This window comes from Thalassophryne amazonica, chromosome 6 (genome assembly GCF_902500255.1).
Source record: "Thalassophryne amazonica chromosome 6, fThaAma1.1, whole genome shotgun sequence".
Taxonomy (NCBI): Eukaryota; Metazoa; Chordata; class Actinopteri; order Batrachoidiformes; family Batrachoididae; genus Thalassophryne; species Thalassophryne amazonica.
The window spans coordinates 5,582,244-5,603,156 of NC_047108.1; the positions used below are offsets into that span (position 1 = coordinate 5,582,244).

At 40.6% G+C, this 20,913-nt stretch overlaps 1 protein-coding gene across 2 annotated transcripts in view; it reads left to right on the forward strand.

Annotated features, from left to right (window-relative positions):
* The window catches only part of LOC117511786 (nucleolar protein 4-like), a 418,634-nt gene that overhangs the window by 365,489 nt on the left and 32,232 nt on the right, over positions 1-20,913 (forward strand). Inside the window, exon 6 of one of the 2 annotated variants that reach the window (XM_034171682.1) lies at positions 17,308-17,699. In XM_034171682.1, the coding sequence (XP_034027573.1) occupies positions 17,308-17,699 (392 nt within the window). Of the gene's footprint in view, positions 1-17,235; positions 17,700-20,913 lie in introns of both variants that reach the window. The other variant, XM_034171681.1, reaches the window with a different exon arrangement.

Consider the following 20,913-nt stretch of genomic DNA (forward strand, 5'->3'; position numbering starts at 1 on the left):
GTTACTGTGAGTTTCTCTGTGAATTTTCAGACCTTTTGTCTGACTTAGTGCTTAGCTCAGATAAGATAATTATAGTGGGCGATTTTAACATCCACACAGATGCTGAGAATGACAGCCTCAACACTGCATTTAATCTATTATTAGACTCTATTGGCTTTGCTCAAAAAGTAAATGAGTCCACCCACCACTTTAATCATATCTTAGATCTTGTTCTGACTTATGGTATGGAAATAGAAGACTTAACAGTATTCCCTGAAAACTCCCTTCTGTCTGATCATTTCTTAATAACATTTACATTTACTCTGATGGACTACCCAGCAGTGGGGAATAAGTTTCATTACACTAGAAGTCTTTCAGAAAGCGCTGTAACTAGATTTAAGGATATGATTCCTTCTTTATGTTCTCTAATGCCATATACCAACACAGTGCAGAGTAGCTACCTAAACTCTGTAAGGGAGATAGAGTATCTCGTCAATAGTTTTACATCCTCATTGAAGACAACTTTGGATGCTGTAGCTCCTCTGAAAAAGAGAGCTTTAAATCAGAAGTGCCTGACTCCGTGGTATAACTCACAAACTCGTAGCTTAAAGCAGATAACCCGTAAGTTGGAGAGGAAATGGTGTCTCACTAATTTAGAAGATCTTCACTTAGCCTGGAAAAAGAGTCTGTTGCTCTATAAAAAAGCCCTCCGTAAAGCTAGGACATCTTTCTACTCATCACTAATTGAAGAAAATAAGAACAACCCCAGGTTTATTTTCAGCACTGTAGCCAGGCTGACAAAGAGTCAGAGCTCTATTGAGCTGAGTATTCCATTAACTTTAACTAGTAATGACTTCATGACTTTCTTTGCTAACAAAATTTTAACTATTAGAGAAAAAATTACTCATAACCATCCCAAAGACGTATCGTTATCTTTGGCTGCTTTCAGTGATGCCGGTATTTGGTTAGACTCTTTCTCTCCGATTGTTCTGTCTGAGTTATTTTCATTAGTTACTTCATCCAAACCATCAACATGTTTATTAGACCCCATTCCTACCAGGCTGCTCAAGGAAGCCCTACCATTATTTAATGCTTCGATCTTAAATATGATCAATCTATCTTTGTTAGTTGACTATGTACCACAGGCTTTTAAGGTGGCAGTAATTAAACCATTACTTAAAAAGCCATCACTTGACCCAGCTATCTTAGCTAATTATAGGCCAATCTCCAACCTTCCTTTTCTCTCAAAAATTCTTGAAAGGGTAGTTATAAAACAGCTAACTGATCATCTGCAGAGGAATGGTCTATTTGAAGAGTTTCAGTCAGGTTTTAGAATTCATCATAGTACAGAAACAGCATTAGTGAAGGTTACAAATGATCTTCTTATGGCCTCGGACAGTGGACTCATCTCTGTGCTTGTTCTGTTAGACCTCAGTGCTGCTTTTGATACTGTTGACCATAAAATTTTATTACAGAGATTAGAGCATGCCATAGGTATTAAAGGCACTGCGCTGCGGTGGTTTGAATCATATTTGTCTAATAGATTACAATTTGTTCATGTAAATGGGGAATCATCTTCACAGACTAAAGTTAATTATGGAGTTCCACAAGGTTCTGTGCTAGGACCAATTTTATTCACTTTATACATGCTTCCCTTAGGCAGTATTATTAGACAGTATTGCTTAAATTTTCATTGTTACGCAGATGATACCCAGCTTTATCTATCCATGAAGCCAGAGGACACACACCAATTAGCTAAACTGCAGGATTGTCTTACAGACATAAAGACATGGATGACCTCTAATTTCCTGCTTTTAAACTCAGATAAAACTGAAGTTATTGTACTTGGCCCCACAAATCTTAGAAACATGGTGTCTAACCAGATCCTTACTCTGGATGGCATTACCCTGACCTCTAGTAATACTGTGAGAAATCTTGGAGTAATTTTTGATCAGGATATGTCATTCAAAGCGCATATTAAACAAATATGTAGGACTGCTTTTTTGCATTTACGCAATATCTCTAAAATCAGAAAGGTCTTGTCTCAGAGTGATGCTGAAAAACTAATTCATGCATTTATTTCCTCTAGGCTGGACTATTGTAATTCATTATTATCAGGTTGTCCTAAAAGTTCCCTAAAAGCCTTCAGTTAATTCAAAATGCTGCAGCTAGAGTACTGACAGGGACTAGAAGGAGAGAGCATATCTCACCCATATTGGCCTCTCTTCATTGGCTTCCTGTTAATTCTAGAATAGAATTTAAAATTCTTCTTCTTACTTATAAGGTTTTGAATAATCAGGTCCCATCTTATCTTAGGGACCTCGTAGTACCATATCACCCCAATAGAGCGCTTCGCTCTCAGACTGCAGGCTTACTTGTAGTTCCTAGGGTTTGTAAGAGTAGAATGGGAGGCAGAGCCTTCAGCTTTCAGGCTCCTCTCCTGTGGAACCAGCTCCCAATTCAGATCAGGGAGACAGACACCCTCTCTACTTTTAAGATTAGGCTTAAAACTTTCCTTTTTGCTAAAGCTTATAGTTAGGGCTGGATCAGGTGACCCTGAACCATCCCTTAGTTATGCTGCTATAGACGTAGACTGCTGGGGGGTTCCCATGATGCACTGTTTCTTTCTCTTTTTGCTCTGTATGCACCACTCTGCATTTAATCATTAGTGATCGATCTCTGCTCCCCTCCACAGCATGTCTTTTTCCTGGTTCTCTCCCTCAGCCCCAACCAGTCCCAGCAGAAGACTGCCCCTTCCTGAGCCTGATTCTGCTGGAGGTTTCTTCCTGTTAAAAGGGAGTTTTTCCTTCCCACTGTAGCCAAGTGCTTGCTCACAGGGGGTCGTTTTGACCGTTGGGGTTTTACATAATTATTGTATGGCCTTGCCTTACAATATAAAGCGCCTTGGGGCAACTGTTTGTTGTGATTTGGCGCTATATAAAAAAATTGATTGATTGATTGATTGAACTCTTGTACTGCAAATTCAAATGGATTCATTTCATGATCATGCGACTTCTCCCACTGCACACTGATGACACCATCACAGGTAAGATGTGGAAGTGATGAGGAAAATGTTGTGAAAACTCATTTTTTGCTTTTTACATTGTAGTGGGGTCACAAAATTTATGGTGTGCTTTTAATCAACTTTAATAAAAATATATTTACATTTACCAACTTTCATTGAAAAGGAGACGGGCGGAGGCTTGAGGAGGGGCGTTCCAAAGCACTGATACAGTAGTTCCTTTTGTATTTGTGCTTTTTTAGGTCTTGTAGTTCTAAGCGTCTGTTTATTTTCAGATTATTACCCTGAGTGTCACTGAAGCGTTGATAGCAGGAGATTTTCACCAGTGTGCATCTGTGTAACTATGGACAAGATAACTCAAAAACTGCTCAACAGATTTTGTCAAATCAGAGTATAGTGGCAGATCATTTCAACTTCTGGGATATTGTTCTGGTCAGTTAAGTAGTAGAGGGGGGTTGTTAATCAGTTTCAACTTCTTTGGTGTTAATGAAATTAAAAACAGGTGCACTAGAGGGGCAACAATGGAGCTCCCCCCACAACAGGAATGGTTTTACAGATTGAGGTCACTGACATTTTTTCCCTCTTCATCATTCCTGACTGATTTTTTTTTTTTTTTACTAGTTTTGCATTTAGCTCGTGTCAGTGGCACTGCTGGTAGCATGATGTGGTGCCTGTACCCTACAGAGGTTGCACAGCTATTCCAAAATCTCTAGGATGGCACATCAGTACAGGCCATTGCCAGAAGGTTTTCCGAGTCTCACAGCACAGTCTAAAGAGCATGGAGAAGATTCCAGGAGACAGGCAGTTATTCTAGGAGAGCTGGACAGGGCTGTAGAAGGTCCTTAACCTATCAGCAGGACCAGTATCTGCTCCTTTGTGCAAAGAGGAACAGGATGATCACTGGCAGAGTCCTACAAAATGACCTCCAGCAAGTCAATGGTATGAACGTTTCTGAACAGACATTCAGAAACAGACTTCATGAGGGTGGCCTGAGGGCCTGATGTCCTTAGTGGGCACTGTTGGAGCTCGATTGACATTTGCCATAGAACACCAGGATCGGTAGGTCTGCCACTGGCGCCCTCTGCTTTTAACAGATAAGCGCAGGTTCAACCTGAGCATATGTGACAGACGTGAAACGGTCTGGAGACACCGTGGAGAACATTATTCTGCCTGCAACATCATTCAGCATGACTGGTGTGGTGGTGGGTCAGTGATGGTCTAGTCATTAAGTGTTGGGCTTCAGACCAGAGGATTCTCGATTCAAAACCCAGCCAAACTGGAAAATCACTAAGGGCTCTTGGGCAAGGTCCTTAATCCACTTGTTGCTCCCTGTGTGTAGTCAGCACCTTGTATGCCAGCACCCTGACATTGATGTGTGAATGTGTCTGTGTGAATATGAGGCATAATTGTAAAGTGCTTTGAGCTTCTGATGCAGATGGAAAAGCTCGATATAAATGCAGCCCATTTACCATTTTCTGGGGAGGCACATCCCTGGAAGGACACACCGACCTCTACAGGCTAGACACTGGCATCCTGACTGCTATTAGGTATCGGGATGAAATCCTTGGACCCATTGTCAGACCCTACACTGGTGCAGTGGGTCCTGGGTTCCTCCTGGTGCCCGACAATGCCCGGCCTCTTTTGGTGAGAGTATGCAGGTAGCTCCTGGAGGGTGAAGGAATTGATACCATTGACTGGCCCCCATGCTCCCCTGACTAAGTCCAGTAGAACACCTCTGGGACATTGTTTTGGTCCATCCGACGGCGCCAGGTTGCACCTCAGTCTGTCCACAAGTTGAGTGATGCCCCGGTCTAGATCTGGGAGGAGATCCCCCAGAACACCATCTGTCATCTCATTAGGAGCCCTGATATTTTCAGGCATGCATACAAGCATGTGAGGGCCACAGTACCATTTTGAGTTGCTGAAAATTTTGGCAAAAATGGACAAACCTGCTGCATCATTTTTTTCATGTTAATTTTCTGAGTGTTTTTGAATTCAGCCCTCTGTAGGTTGACAGGTTTCATTTCCATCAAACGTTAGTCCATATCAGAAAACAAATCCAGCATGTTTTTTAACCCCCATTGAGATCTGATGCGTTTTCAAAGTGCTCCTTTAATTCTTAGAACAGTGTATATAAATAATATTTCCCAGCTTATTTGTCTACTTGCTATTTTCCCCAGTGACTCTTCATAGTCCCTCATCTGTTTTTTTGCCTGTATTGAACTGTGGTGGTTTGGACTCGTTTTGACACTCTGGTTAAATAAACTCTTCATTTTGTACATCAGTCTGTCATCTGATCCTGGCTGTTTTGCACTGTGCCTGCTCAGGGTGACGCACTGTAACTGCCAGACAAACGGGCATCCATCCTGCCTGCCAGCCAGCTTGGCACACACCATTTATTCCATGATCACTTATTTATTAGCCTGTCTGCCTGCAGAGAAGTACAAAGATGGAGCGATAGAGAACAGGACGGTGATCCTTACACACCTCTCTGCAGCTTCTCTCCCCCTGCCATCCCCTCATTACCCCATCCCCGTAGAGACGGTGCCTGCTCCCAGACCACCAATAACCAGCAAAAATATATTTAAGCATAAAAATTCAAAAAGAAAAAATAATCTAGCACCTTCAACTGCACCACAGACTAAAACAGTTAAATGTGGTCTATTAAACATTAGGTCTCTCTCTTCTAAGTCCCTGTTAGTAAATGATATAATAATGGATCAACATATTGATTCATTCTGCCTTACAGAAACCTGGTTACAGCAGGATGAATATGTTAGTTTAAATGAGTCAACACCCCCGAGTCACACTAATTGTCAGAATGCTCGTAGCACGGGCCAAAGCGGAGGATTAGCAGCAATCTTCCATTCCAGCTTATTAATTAATCAAAAACCCAGACAGAGCTTTAATTCATTTGAAAGCTTGACTCTTAGTCTAATAAAATTTTAACTATTAGAGAAAAATATTACTCATAACCATCCCAAAGACGTATCGTTATCTTTGGCTGCTTTCAGTGATGCCGGTATTTGGTTAGACTCTTTCTCTCCGATTGTTCTGTCTGAGTTATTTTCATTAGTTACTTCCTCCAAACCATCAACATGTTTATTAGACCCCATTCCTACCAGGCTGCTCAAGGAAGCCCTACCATTATTTAATGCTTCGATCTTAAATATGATCAATCTATCTTTATTAGTTGGCTATGTACCACAGGCTTTTAAGGTGGCAGTAATTAAACCATTACTTAAAAAGCCATCACTTGACCCAGCTATCTTAGCTAATTATAGGCCAATCTCCAACCTTCCGTTTCTCTCAAAAATTCTTGAAAGGGTAGTTGTAAAACAGCTAACTGATCATCTGCAGAGGAATGGTCTATTTGAAGAGTTTCAGTCAGGGTTTAGAATTCATCATAGTACAGAAACAGCATTAGTGAAAGTTACAAATGATCTTCTTATGGCCTCAGACAGTGGACTCATCTCTGTGCTTGTTCTGTTAGACCTTTTGATACTGTTGACCATAACATTTTATTACAGAGATTAGAGCATGCCATAGGTATTAAAGGCACTGCGCTGCGGTGGTTTGAATCGTATTTATCTAATAGATTACAATTTGTTCATGTAAATGGGGAGTCATCTTCACAGACTAAGGTTAATTATGGAGTTCCACAAGGTTCTGTGCTAGGACCAATTTTATTCACTTTATACATGTTTCCCTTAGGCAGTATTATTAGACGGCATTGCTTAAATTTTCATTGTTACGCAGATGATGCCCAGCTTTATCTAGCTATGAAGCCAGAGGACACACACCAATTAGCTAAACTGCAGGATTGTCTTACAGACATAAAGACATGGATGACCTCTAATTTCCTGCTTTTAAACTCAGATAAAACTGAAGTTATTGTACTTGGCCCCACAAATCTTAGAAACATGGTGTCTAACCAGATCCTTACTCTGGATGGCATTACCCTGACCTCTAGTAATACTGTGATCAGGATATGTCATTCAATGCGCATATTAAACAAATATGTAGGACTGCTTTTTTGCATTTACGCAATATCTCTAAAATTAGAAAGGTCTTGTCTCAGAGTGATGCTGAAAAACTAATTCATGCATTTATTTCCTCTAGGCTGGACTATTGTAATTCATTATTATCAGGTTGTCCTAAAAGTTCCCTGAAAAGCCTTCAGTTAATTCAGAATGCTGCAGCTAGAGTACTAACAGGGACTAGAAGGAGAGAGCATATCTCACCCATATTGGCCTCTCTTCATTGGCTTCCTATTAATTCTAGAATAGAATTTAAAATTTTTCTTCTTACTTATAAGGTTTTGAATAATCAGGTCCCATCTTATTTTAGTGACCTCATAGTACCATATCACCCCAATAGAGCGCTTCGCTCTCAGACTGCAGGCTTACTTGTAGTTCCTAGGGTTTGTAAGAGTAGAATGGGAGGCAGAGCCTTCAGCTTTCAGGCTCCTCTCCTGTGGAACCAGCTCTCAATTCAGATCAGGGAGACAGACACCCTCTCTACTTTTAAGATTAGGCTTAAAACTTTCCTTTTTGCTAAAGCTTATAGTTAGGGCTGGATCAGGTGACCCTGAACCATCCCTTAGTTATGCTGCTATAGACTTAGACTGCTGGGGGGTTCCCATGATGCACTGAGTGTTTCTTTCTCTTTTTGCTCTGTATGCACCACTCTGCATTTAATCATTAGTGATTGATCTCTGCTCCCCTCCACAGCATGTCTTTTCCTGATTCTCTCCCTCAGCCCCAACCAATCCCAGCAGAGGACTGCCCCTACCTGAGCCTGGTTCTGCTGGAGGTTTCTTCCTGTTAAAAGGGAGTTTTTCCTTCCCACTGTCGCCAAGTGTTTGCTCACAGGGGGTCGTTTTGACCGTTGGGGTTTTTACATAATTATTGTATGGCCTTGCCTTACAATATAAAGCGCCTTGGGGCAACTCTTTGTTGTGATTTGGTGCTATATAAATAAAATTGATTTGATTTGATCCTGTTTTGACAATAGATGCATAACATTTATCACTCATTAAGCCAGTGTCAGTTATAAGAGTGAATTTTGCGAATCAAGTGGCAGTGGAGCTTGTTGAAAGCTGAAGTAATCAGCTGCTTCAGATTTCCACTGCCGTTTCTGCTGATGTGTTTTTATTTGGTCATGTGTTTAAAAGGATTTTCTGTCAAAGCTGTAGCTCCTTGAACATTTTCCACAAAATTGACTGAAATTAGTTCATCTGCTGATTGTGGATTTATATGTGTGGTAGGTCACAAAGCGATGGGTAATTTTAATATTTTTGGGAGATCCCATGTCAAATATAGTTTTACTCCGTGACATTTTGCAGATGACAGAGAAAAGGAACCAAACAGTTCAAAGTTCATGCTGCATTCAGTGGAAACTGGGAACTGAATTGAACTTTAAATAAAGCTATGAAAAGCATTCTTCTCCCCACTGATTCTTTTTGGAAAACCAAGTACGTAAAATTGTAACTGTACGAAATTATTGTGTGTGCGTACGTCCATGTGTAATATAAAATTATTACCACAGATGATGCATTTAATTTGTGCTGATATGGTTTTATATTGTGCATTTGAATAATTATTTTACAGAGCATTAACAATATAAGACACTCATGTGACAAGTTGCTACTTTATTAAAATCACAAAAATTGACACTGGACAGATGGATAGAATTCAGCAGTGAAACTCGACATAAATCAGGTTGCATGTGTTCAGCTTATTTTACACAGTGAGTTGGCTGCTGGTGGAGGATTTACAGGTCATTTCGTCAAAATGAGTGACAGCCACAGAAGGAGGAACTTGACCAACACAGGAGGCAGCGATAACATTTTCCTGTTGTCAGTCTTTAAACTTAACTGATGTAGTCAGACTGTAAGTCTGGAACCTCAGGTTGGCTCTCAGTCTTTTCCTTTTATCTCTGTGAAATCAGCGGCATTCTAGCATTTTTTATTTGTTTGTTTGTTTAAGCTTATTTAAATTCCAAAAATCTGAGCAGGTGACCTCATGAGAGACCTACAGTAGTGTTCAGAATAATAGTAGTGCTATGTGACTAAAAAGATTAATCCAGGTTTTGAGTATATTTCTTATTGTTACATGGGAAACAAGGTACCAGTAGATTCAGTAGATTCTCACAAATCCAACAAGACCAAGCATTCATGATATGTACACTCTTAAGGCTATGAAATTGGGCTATTAGTAAAAAGTAGAAAAGGCATCTTCTAACTGTCACAGCACTTACAGGTAACTCCAGACTGTCTTTGATCATCCTGGAGCTGATCAATGGGTGAGCCTTTGCCATTCTGGTTATTCTTCTGTCCATTTTGATGGTTGTTTTCCGTTTTCTTCCACACGTCTCTGTTTTTTTTTTTTTTGGTCCATTTTAAAGCATCGGAGATCATTGTAGATAATAATGTTTTCCCCTCTCCAATCAACTTTTTAATTAAACTACGCTGTTCTTCTGAACAATATCTTGAACGTCCCATTTTCCTCAGGCTTTCAAAAAGAAAAGCATGTTCAACAGGTGCTGGCTTCATCCTTAAATAGGGCACACCTGATTCACACCTGTTTGTTCCACAAAATTGATGAACTCACTGACTGAATGCCACACTACTATTATTGTGAACACCCCCTTTTCTACTTTTTACTAATAGCCCAATTTCATAGCCTTAAGAGTGTGCATATCATGAATGCTTGGTCTTGTTGGATTTGTGAGAATCTATTGAATCTACTGGTACCTTGTTTCCCATGTAACAATAAGAAATATACTCAAAACCTGGATTAATCTGTTTAGTCACATAGCACTACTATTATTCTGAACACTACTGTATATATTTAGGGCACATTTCCACTGCACGGTACGTGTTCGACTCCGCTTGACATGCCAATTTTTTTTTTTTTTCCCCATTGGCCCAACCTGGTACCAAGGACCTGGTCCCTTTTTTCCTGTTCTTCATATCCCCTCCATTGTGGTGCCAATTGAGAAGAGGTGGTACCAAAATGCGTCATGAAAACACTGCAGGTTACGATTGGTCAGACAGAACCATCACTATCACGGTGTTATGATTGTCTGAGATGGGAGACAAAAGATGTCCTGAACAAATCCTACATTTTTAAGATATTGTTCATGTCTGTACCAGATCTGTTATGCACATGCGCACAATAACATGCATGAAACAACCAGAAAAAGCTGGTGTCTTTATGGAGATAGACTATAAAGAAAATTCTGCCAAAACTTTTTATTTACATGGGAATTAAAAAAAAATTTTAATACATGCACACTTTTCATTTTATTAGCAGTCGCATAACAATAACATTGATTTAACACGCCAGCACACAGAGAGTCACATGTAAAACACTTACACAGAACCGATCTGGTACTGATGTTTGTCAAGTAGCGCTGTCTGTTCTGTACTGTAACTCATGAAGATGGCTTCATGCGGTGTCCTGATGACGAGGGTTCCTGCAATCAGCAATGAAATAGGAAGCACCTGATACCAAAAAGTGAGTGTAGCTGAGCTGGCACCATCTGGTGGAAAAGTCACCTGTGTCTTTTCCCAGTAGCTTGTACATGTTCTTCCTCTGGCTCTGTCACTTTTACAACAGAAAATCAGACTCCTGGCATATAAACAGCGCTGTAATAGACAAGAGTGTTGAGAATTATACCGTGTGGTCATTGGATGAAGCGTGGGGTCTTCAAATCAGAGAGCCGAGTGTTCTTTATGCCTTGCAGTACCTCTACTGGTGGTTGGCTCTCACTGCGGTATTGTATCACTTCCTGTTCCGGAGCACAGCGGTGTTTTTCTGTATCTGTTAGCTGTTTAATCTGCGCAGTTAGATTGATCTAGTTACCTAGATAACGATTTGTTTCACAGTGTAATCTTCACGTGCCTTAACTAAATCACTCCCTCTGCTGAATCACCTCTAAATTATTTACACATTATTCACTTTGTGTGTTTTTAGGAATCCGCTAGCTTAGCGCAGCTACTAGCTCTTAGCCGGTTTAGCATGGTAGCTTCTCCTGTCTCTCCTGCACTTTTCTGCTCTGGGTGTGAAATGTTTAGTTATTCCTCGGCCTCCTTTAGCAGTAATGGTACTTGTAATAAGTGTAGCTTATTCGTAGCATTGGAGGCCAGGCTGGGCGAATTGGAGACTCGGCTCCGCACCGTGGAAAATTCTACAGCTAGGCAGGCCCCTGTAGTCGGTGCGGACCAAGGTAGCTTAGGCGCCGTTAGTTTCCCTCTGGCAGATCCCGAGCAACCGGGAAAGCAGGCCGACTGGGTGACTGTGAGGAGGAAGCGTAGTTCTAAACAGAAGGCCCGTGTACACCGCCAACCCGTTCACATTTCTAACCGTTTTTCCCCACTCGACGACACACCCGCCGAGGATCAAACTCTGGTTATTGGCGACTCTGTTTTGAGAAATGTGAAGCTAGAGACACCAGCAACCATAGTCAGTTGTCTTCCGGGGGCCAGAGCAGGTGACATTGAAGGAAATTTGAAACTGCTGGCAAGGCTAAGCGTAAATTTGGTAAGATTGTAATTCACGTCGGCAGTAATGACACCCGGTTACGCCAATCGGAGGTCACTAAAATTAACATTGAATCGGTGTGTAACTTTGCAAAAACAATGTCGGACTCTGTAGTTTTCTCTGGGCCCCTCCCCAATCGGACCGGGAGTGACATGGTTAGCCGCATGTTCTCCTTGAATTGCTGGCTGTCTGAGTGGTGTCCAAAAAATGAGGTTGGCTTCATAGATAATTGGCAAAGCTTCTGGGGAAAACCTGGTCTTGTTAGGAGAGACGGCATCCATCCCACTTTGGATGGAGCAGCTCTCATTTCTAGAAATCTGGCCAATTTTCGTAAATCCTCCAAACTGTGACTATCCAGGGTTGGGACCAGGAAGCAGAGTTGTAGTCTTACACACCTCTCTGCAGCTTCTCTCCCCCTGCCATCCCCTCATTACCCCATCCCCGTAGAGACGGTGCCTGCTCCCAGACCACCAATAACCAGCAAAAATCTATTTAAGCATAAAAATTCAAAAAGAAAAAATAATATAGCACCTTCAACTGCACCACAGACTAAAACAGTTAAATGTGGTCTATTAAACATTAGGTCTCTCTCTTCTAAGTCCCTGTTAGTAAATTATATAATAATTGATCAACATATTGATTTATTCTGCCTTACAGAAACCTGGTTACAGCAGGATGAATATGTTAGTTTAAATGAGTCAACACCCCCGAGTCACACTAACTGCCAGAACGCTCGTAGCACGGGCCGAGGTGGAGGATTAGCAGCAATCTTCCATTCCAGCTTATTAATTAATCAAAAACCCAGACAGAGCTTTAATTCATTTGAAAGCTTGACTCTTAGTCTTGTCCATCCAAATTGGAAGTCCCAGAAACCAGTTTTATTTGTTATTATCTATCGTCCACCTGGTCGTTACTGTGAGTTTCTCTGTGAATTTTCAGACCTTTTGTCTGACTTAGTGCTTAGGTCAGATAAGATCATTATAGTGGGCGATTTTAACATCCACACAGATGCTGAGAATGACAGCCTCAACACTGCATTTAATTTATTATTAGACTCAATTGGCTTTGCTCAAAATGTAAATGAGTCCACCCACCACTTTAATCATATCTTAGATCTTGTTCTGACTTATGGTATGGAAATTGAAGACTTAACAGTATTCCCTGAAAACTCCCTTCTGTCTGATCATTTCTTAGTAACATTTACATTTACTCTGATGGACTACCCAGCAGTGGGGAATAAGTTTCATTACACTAGACGTCTTTCAGAAAGCACTGTAACTAGGTTTAAGGATATGATTCCTTCTTTATGTTCTCTAATGCCATATACCAACACAGTGCAGAGTAGCTACCTAAACTCTGTGAGATAGAGTATCTCGTCAATAGTTTTACATCCTCATTGAAGACAACTTTGGATGCTGTAGCTCCTCTGAAAAAGAGAGCTTTAAATCAGAAGTGCCTGACTCCGTGGTATAACTCACAAACTCGCAGCTTAAAGCAGATAACCCGTACGTTGGAGAGGAAATGGCGTCTCACTAATTTAGAAGATCTTCACTTAGCCTGGAAAAAGAGTCTGTTGCTCTATAAAAAAAAAGCCCTCCGTAAAGAGGACATCTTACTACTCATCACTAATTGAAGAAAATAAGAACAACCCCAGGTTTCTTTTCAGCACTGTAGCCAGGCTGACAAAGAGTCAGAGCTTTATTGAGCCGAGTATTCCTTTAACTTTAACTAGTAATGACTTCATGACTTTCTTTGCTAATAAAATTTTAACTATTAGAGAAAAAATTACTCATAACCATCCCAAAGTCGTATTGTTATCTTTGGCTGCTTTCAGTGATGGCGGTAGTTATTTTCATTAGTTACTTCATCCAAACCATCAACATGTCTATTAGACCCCATTCCTACCAGGCTGCTCAAGGAAGCCCTACCATTATTTAATGCTTCGATCTTAAATATGATCAATCTATCTTTATTAGTTGGCTATGTACCACAGGCTTTTAAGATGGCAGTAATTAAACCATTACTTAAAAAGCCATCACTTGACCCAGCTATCTTAGCTAATTATAGGCCAATCTCCAACCTTCCTTTTCTCTCAAAAATTCTTGAAAGGGTAGTTGTAAAACAGCTAACTGATCATCTGCAGAGGAATGGTCTATTTGAAGAGTTTCAGTCAGGTTTTAGAATTCATCATAGTACAGAAACAGCATTAGTGAAGTTTACAAATGATCTTCTTATGGCCTCAGACAGTGGACTCATCTCTGTGTTTGTTCTGTTAGACCTCAGTGCTGCTTTTGATACTGTTGACCATAAAATTTTATTACCGAGATTAGAGCATGCCATAGGTATTAAAGGCACTGCGCTGCGGTGGTTTGAATCATATTTATCTAATAGATTACAATTTGTTCATGTAAATGGGGAATCTTCTTCACAGACTAAGGTTAATTATGGAGTTCCACAAGGTTCTGTGCTAGGACCAATTTTATTCACTTTATACATGCTTCCCTTAGGCAGTATTATTAGACGGCATTGCTTAAATTTTCATTGTTACGCAGATGATACCCAGCTTTATCTATCCATGAAGCCAGAGGACACACACCAATTAGCTAAACTGCAGGATTGTCTTACAGACATAAAGACATGGATGACCTCTAATTTCCTGCTTTTAAAACTCAGATAAAACTGAAGTTATTGTACTTGGCCCCACAAATCTTAGAAACATGGTGTCTAACCAGATCCTTACTCTGGATGGCATTACCCTGACCTCTAGTAATACTGTGAGAAATCGTGGTGTCATTTTTGATCAGGATATGTCATTCAAAGCGCATATTAAACAAATATGTAGGACTGCTTTTTTGCATTTACGCAATATCTCTAAAATTAGAAAGGTCTTGTCTCAGAGTGATGCTGAAAAACTAATTCATGCATTTATTTCCTCTAGGCTGGACTATTGTAATTCATTATTATCAGGTTGTCCTAAAAGTTCCCTAAAAAGCCTTCAGTTAATTCAAAATGCTGCAGCTAGAGTACTAACGGGGACTAGAAGGAGAGAGCATATCTCACCCCTATTGGCCTCTCTTCATTGGCTTCCTGTTAATTCTAGAATAGAATTTAAAATTCTTCTTCTTACTTATAAGGTTTTGAATAATCAGGTCCCATCTTATCTTAGGGACCTCATAGTACCATATCACCCCAATAGAGCGCTTCGCTCTCAGACTGCAGGCTTACTTGTAGTTCCTAGGGTTTGTAAGAGTAGAATGGGAGGCAGAGCCTTCAGCTTTCAGGCTCCTCTCCTGTGGAACCAGCTCTCAATTCAGATCAGGGAGACAGACACCCTCTCTACTTTTAAGATTAGGCTTAAAACTTTCGTTTTTGCTAAAGCTTATAGTTAGGGCTGGATCAGGTGACCCTGAACCATCCCTTAGTTATGCTGCTATAGACTTAGACTGCTGGAGGTTTCTTCCTGTTAAAAGGGAGTTTTTCCTTCCCACTGTCGCCAAGTGCTTGCTCACGGGGTCGTTTTGACCGTTGGGGTTTTTATGTAATTATTGTATGGCCTTGCCTTACAATATAAAGCGCCTTGGGGCAACTGTTTGTTGTGATTTGGCGCTATATAAATAAAATTGATTGATTGATTTAAAGTTCAGTCTGTCGTTTCTGCAGCTTTGTTTGTTCTTGATCTACGACTTTGTGGGTCTCACCAAATTCTGGAAAAAAAAAAAACAGATTAAATGCTATAATGTCACAAGTCACAGGATCAGAAAAATGTCAGACTTCATGAAACTCGTATTGAGTTCTGGCTTTTTCATCATGTTCTTGCTTGCTAAACCATTTAGATCCTGTTTTGAATCCATCTTGTTTGACTGTAGTTAATAACTGTAGTAATGACAGAAATGATGCTGGCAGGATATTGTGGTAGATGAGGGTGTATTTTGTGTTTGTAGTCGGTCCACACTGATTAGGCGGCGGGGTGGGCGGGGCTTGGGTCTTGACTGCGTTATTGTCTGGTCAGGCTGCAGACAGGACGGGTTTAATTAAATAAGCAGACACTCCTCCACCGCGTGTCACTCGGCCCGTGACAAAAGCCTCCACAGAACAACTCGCACATTTTCACCCACTTACCAAATCCAGGTCTGTTTATTCACCTGAACTCTAACAACAGAACACATTTGTCTTATTCATTGTTATTGTTGTTGTTTTATCTACAGGACAGTTGTGGCTTCAAAATGATGCAAAGATTTTATTTAATTACATCCAGGTTAATTTTGTTGCATGAAGAATGGAGTAACAGTGTGCAAATATGAACCATTCTAAAATGCAGTTATGTGGTGGTGATGAATAAGTTATAAAGTGTTCATATTTTGTAAATAGCAGCTTAAAATATAACACATGCAGAAACTGACAAGAAATCTAATAAATGTCTTAAAATATTGAGGGTTTCATGAGTTCTGATTCATGCATTAAGACTGCCATCTACTGGCCATTAAAAAAGTATCATTTCAGACGTTAGTTTCCAGTTCCTGTAAATGGACTGCATTTATATGGTGCTTTTCCATCTGTATCAGACGCTCAAAGCACCTTATAATAATGCCTCACATTCACCCCGATGTCAGGCTGCTGCCACACAAGGCGCCCACTACACACCGGGAGCAACTAGGGGATTACGGACCTTGCCCGAGGGCCCTTAGTGATTTTCCGGTCAGGCACCCAAAGGGCTCTCGGACCATGAGAAACAAAATTCTCTGGTTAGTGAAGGCATCTTTCAATACAACCTTACCCAAGGACCCTTAGTGATTTGCCCGTCAGGCTGGGATTTGAACCAAGGATCCTCTGGTCTCAAGCTCAACACTTAACCACTAGACCATCACCTCCCCCAGTGTTGACTTAAGATTTTTTTTTTTTATGATTTTTCAGTGCAGTTTTTGCATGTAAATTATGAGAGTGATCACATGAATTCAGTCATGCTAACAGCAAGCCATCACAGAAGATGTCTCATTATTGTCATCATTATTATTTTCCTTCTCCGTTTGGTGCAGGGGTCACCACAGTGGATTTGGGTATTGATTTGGCATCGGTTTTACACCAGATGCCTTTTTTTGATATATCTCCAGATATGGATGGACATCTGTGGTATCCATGTCTTTGCCACTGCATGGTATCAGTTGTGTTCGTAAAAGACTCTGTGATTAATGGCTGTATTTTGACGATGGAACTGAAATCTGGTACATTCCATTTTATTTAATGAGCTTTGCTCTGCAGTGAGTGTCGCTCTATTTTCTTTGATTGGGATAATAGTCTTCGTCCATGAGTGAATGGTGTCTCTGTGTTCATCACCCCAAATGAAACAGATGTATTTTGACAACTTTTTTTAATAGATAATCCTTCAATCAGTGGACAGTTTGTTCATTTATTTTCTGTTGCTCTCTATAAAATGCTTTTGAAGAATGCTGGAATTTAGAAATCTGCAGTTCTATATTTATAGACAGGTGATCCATGTTGTTTTTATTATTATTCTTGTTAAATTTGATCAGAATGTTGAAAAGTTAAGCTTCAGTTTTTACACAGCCTACAGATTATCCCAGAGTCATGCCACAGAAATAAAAATTATTTGTGGGTATCAACTAAAATTTTTCCAGCACTTTTGATGTCTAATGTCACTTTTTGTTTTCTCACTGTCTGTACTGTCAGATGATTCATCGTCTGAGAGCGGCAGCGGCAATGGCTTACCGGCCCTGACTCCTCCCTCCTCTGCTATGACAGACAGCGCTATCGTCAGGGAGACAGAAGTCGTCAATGGCAACGGGGTCCCTGCCCCACTGGACTTCAGCACACCTACTTCCTCTTCGTCGTCTTCAGAGGACCATCAGCCAGTCAACTTGAGTGACCCACCGACCAAGCGCCTCCCCCTGCCCACCTCCCACCTGCCCGTCACCGTTTCTGCAGCAGCCGCGGCACTGTTGGGTGCACTACATCCTAACGCACCCGAGGAGCTCCGTAGGAAGTACCCGTTGGCTTCCAAACCTCCACTGGCTCCACACCCGGCAATGCCCCTGCCACACACGCACACACCTCACACACATAATGCACACACTCCCAATGTGCACTCTGCCGAGCTGCGACTGGACCGTGATGTCAAGGAGTATGGGTGCAAGGTGAGAAAATGCAACAGATACGCAAAACATGATACATTTTTGTGTTCGGTGAGGTTATTTAAGGACTCACGCCAGCACTCTTATCACAAAAAGACAGCTTTAATCAGAGTAAACAGTTTTTATCTTCTCATGAAAGATGCTGCAGGTGAGCCATTTAGTTGTAGGCTGTCGAGGATTTTATCCTTCCATTCATTGAGGAATTTGTGTTTGAGGTCTCTCGTGGGCCAGCAGAGCCAGCTACAGTGAGGAAAATAAGTATTTGAACACCCTGTGATTTTGCAAGTTCTCCCACTTAGCAATCATAGAGGGGTCTGAAATTTTCATCTTAGGTGCATGTCCACTGTGAGAGATATAATCTAAAAAAAAGAAAAAAAAAAAAAAAAATCAGGAAATCGCAATTGTATGATGATTTTTTTTTTTTTTTTTTTTGATAATTGATTTGTATGTTACTGCTGCAAATAAGTATTTGAACACCTGTGGAAAATCAATGTTAATATTTGGTACAGTAGCCTTTGTTTGCAGTTACAGAGGTCAAATGTTTCCTGTAGTTTTTCACCAGGTTTTCACACACTGCAAGCAGGGATTTTGGTCCAATCCTCCATATAGATCAATCAATCAATCAATCAATCAATCAATCAATTTTTTTATATAGTGCCAAATCACAACAAACAGTTGCCCCAAGGCGCTTTATATTGTAAGGCAAGGCCATACAATAATTATGTAAAACCCCAACGGTCAAAACGACCCCCTGTGAGCAAGCACTTGGCTACAGTGGGAAGGAAAAACTCCCTTTTAACAGGAAGAAACCTCCAGCAGAACCAGGCTCAGGGAGGGGCAGTCTTCTGCTGGGACTGGTTGGGGCTGAGGGAGAGAACCAGGAAAAAGACATGCTGTGGAGGGGAGCAGAGATCAATCACTAATGATTAAATGCAGAGTGGTGCATACAGAGCAAAAAGAGAAAGAAACAGTGCATCATGGGAACCCCCCAGCAGTCTACGTCTATAGCAGCATAACTAAGGGATGGTTCAGGGTCACCTGATCCAGCCCTAACTATAAGCTTTAGCAAAAAGGAAAGTTTTAAGCCTAATCTTAAAAGTAGAGAGGGTGTCTGTCTCCCTGATCTGAATTGGGAGCTGGTTCCACAGGAGAGGAGCCTGAAAGCTGAAGGCTCTGCCTCCCATTCTACTCTTACAAACCCTAGGAACTACAAGTAAGCCTGCAGTCTGAGAGCGAAGCGCTCTATTGGGGTGATATGGTACTACGAGGTCCCTAAGATAAGATGGGACCTGATTATTCAAAACCTTATAAGTAAGAAGAAGAATTTTAAATTCTATTCTAGAATTAACAGGAAGCCAATGAAGAGAGGCCAATATGGGTGAGATATGCTCTCTCCTTCTAGTCCCCGTCAGTACTCGAGCTGCAGCATTTTGAATTAACTGAAGGCTTTTTAGGGAACTTTTAGGACAACCTGATAATAATGAATTACAATAGTCCAGCCTAGAGGAAATAAATGCATGAATTAGTTTTTCAGCATCACTCTGAGACAAGACCTTTCTGATTTTAGAGATATTGCGTAAATGCAAAAAAGCAGTCCTACATATTTGTTTAATATGCGCTTTGAATGACATATCCTGATCAAAAATGACTCCAAGATTTCTCACAGTATTACTAGAGGTCAGGGTAATGCCATCCAGAGTAAGGATCTGGTTAGACACCATGTTTCTAAGATTTGTGGGGCCAAGTACAACAACTTCAGTTTTATCTGAGTTTAAAAGCAGGAAATTAGAGGTCATCCATGTCTTTATGTCTGTAAGACAATCCTGCAGTTTAGCTAATTGGTGTGTGTCCTCTGGCTTCATGGATAGATAAAGCTGGGTATCATCTGCGTAACAATGAAAATTTAAGCAATACCGTCTAATAATACTGCCTAAGGGAAGCATGTATAAAGTGAATAAAATTGGTCCTAGCACAGAACCTTGTGGAACTCCATAATTAACTTTAGTCTGTGAAGAAGATTCCCCATTTACATGAACAAATTGTAATCTATTAGACAAATATGATTCAAACCACCGCAGCGCAGTGCCTTTAATACCTATGGCATGCTCTAATCTCTGTAATAAAATTTTATGGTCAGCAGTATCAAAAGCAGCACTGAGGTCTAACAGAACAAGCACAGAGATGAGTCCACTGTCCGAGGCCATAAGAAGATCATTTGTAACCTTCACTAATGCTGTTTCTGTACTATGATGAATTCTAAAACCTGACTGAAACTCTTCAAATAGACCATTCCTCTGCAGATGATCAGTTAGCTGTTTTACAACTACCCTTTCAAGAATTTTTGAGAGAAAAGGAAGGTTGGAGATTGGCCTATAATTAGCTAAGATAGCTGGGTCAAGTGATGGCTTTTTAAGTAATGGTTTAATTACTGCCACCTTAAAAGCCTGTGGTACATAGCCAACTAACAAAGATAGATTGATCATATTTAAGATCGAAGCATTAAATAATGGTAGGGCTTCCTTGAGCAGCCTGGTAGGAATGGGGTCTAATAAACATGTTGATGGTTTGGATGAAGTAACTAATGAAAATAACTCAGACAGAACAATCGGAGAGAAAGAGTCTAACCAAATACCGGCATCACTGAAAGCAGCCAAAGATAACGATACGTCTTTGGGATGGTTATGAGTAATTTTTTCTCTAATAGTTAAAATTTTGTTAGCAAAGAAAGTCATGAAGTCATTACTAGTTAAAGTTAATGGAATACTCAGCTCAATAGAGCTCTGACTCTTTGTCAGCCTGGCTACAGTGCTGAAAAGAAACCTGGGGTTGTTCTTATTTTCTTCAATTAGTGATGAGTAGAAAGATGTCCTAGCTTTACGGAGGGCTTTTTTATAGAGCAACAGACTCTTTTTCCAGGCTAAGTGAAGATCTTCTAAATTAGTGAGATGCCATTTCCTCTCCAACTTACGGGTTATCTGCTTTAAGCTACGAGTTTGTGAGGTATACCACGGAGTCAGACACTTCTGATTTAAAGCTCTCTTTTTCAGAGGAGCTACAGCATCCAAAGTTGTCTTCAATGAGGATGTAAAACTATTGACGAGATACTCTATCTCCCTTACAGAGTTTAGGTAGCTACTCTGCACTGTGTTGGTATATGGCATTAGAGAACATAAAGAAGGAATCATATCCTTAAACCTAGTTACAGCGCTTTCTGAAA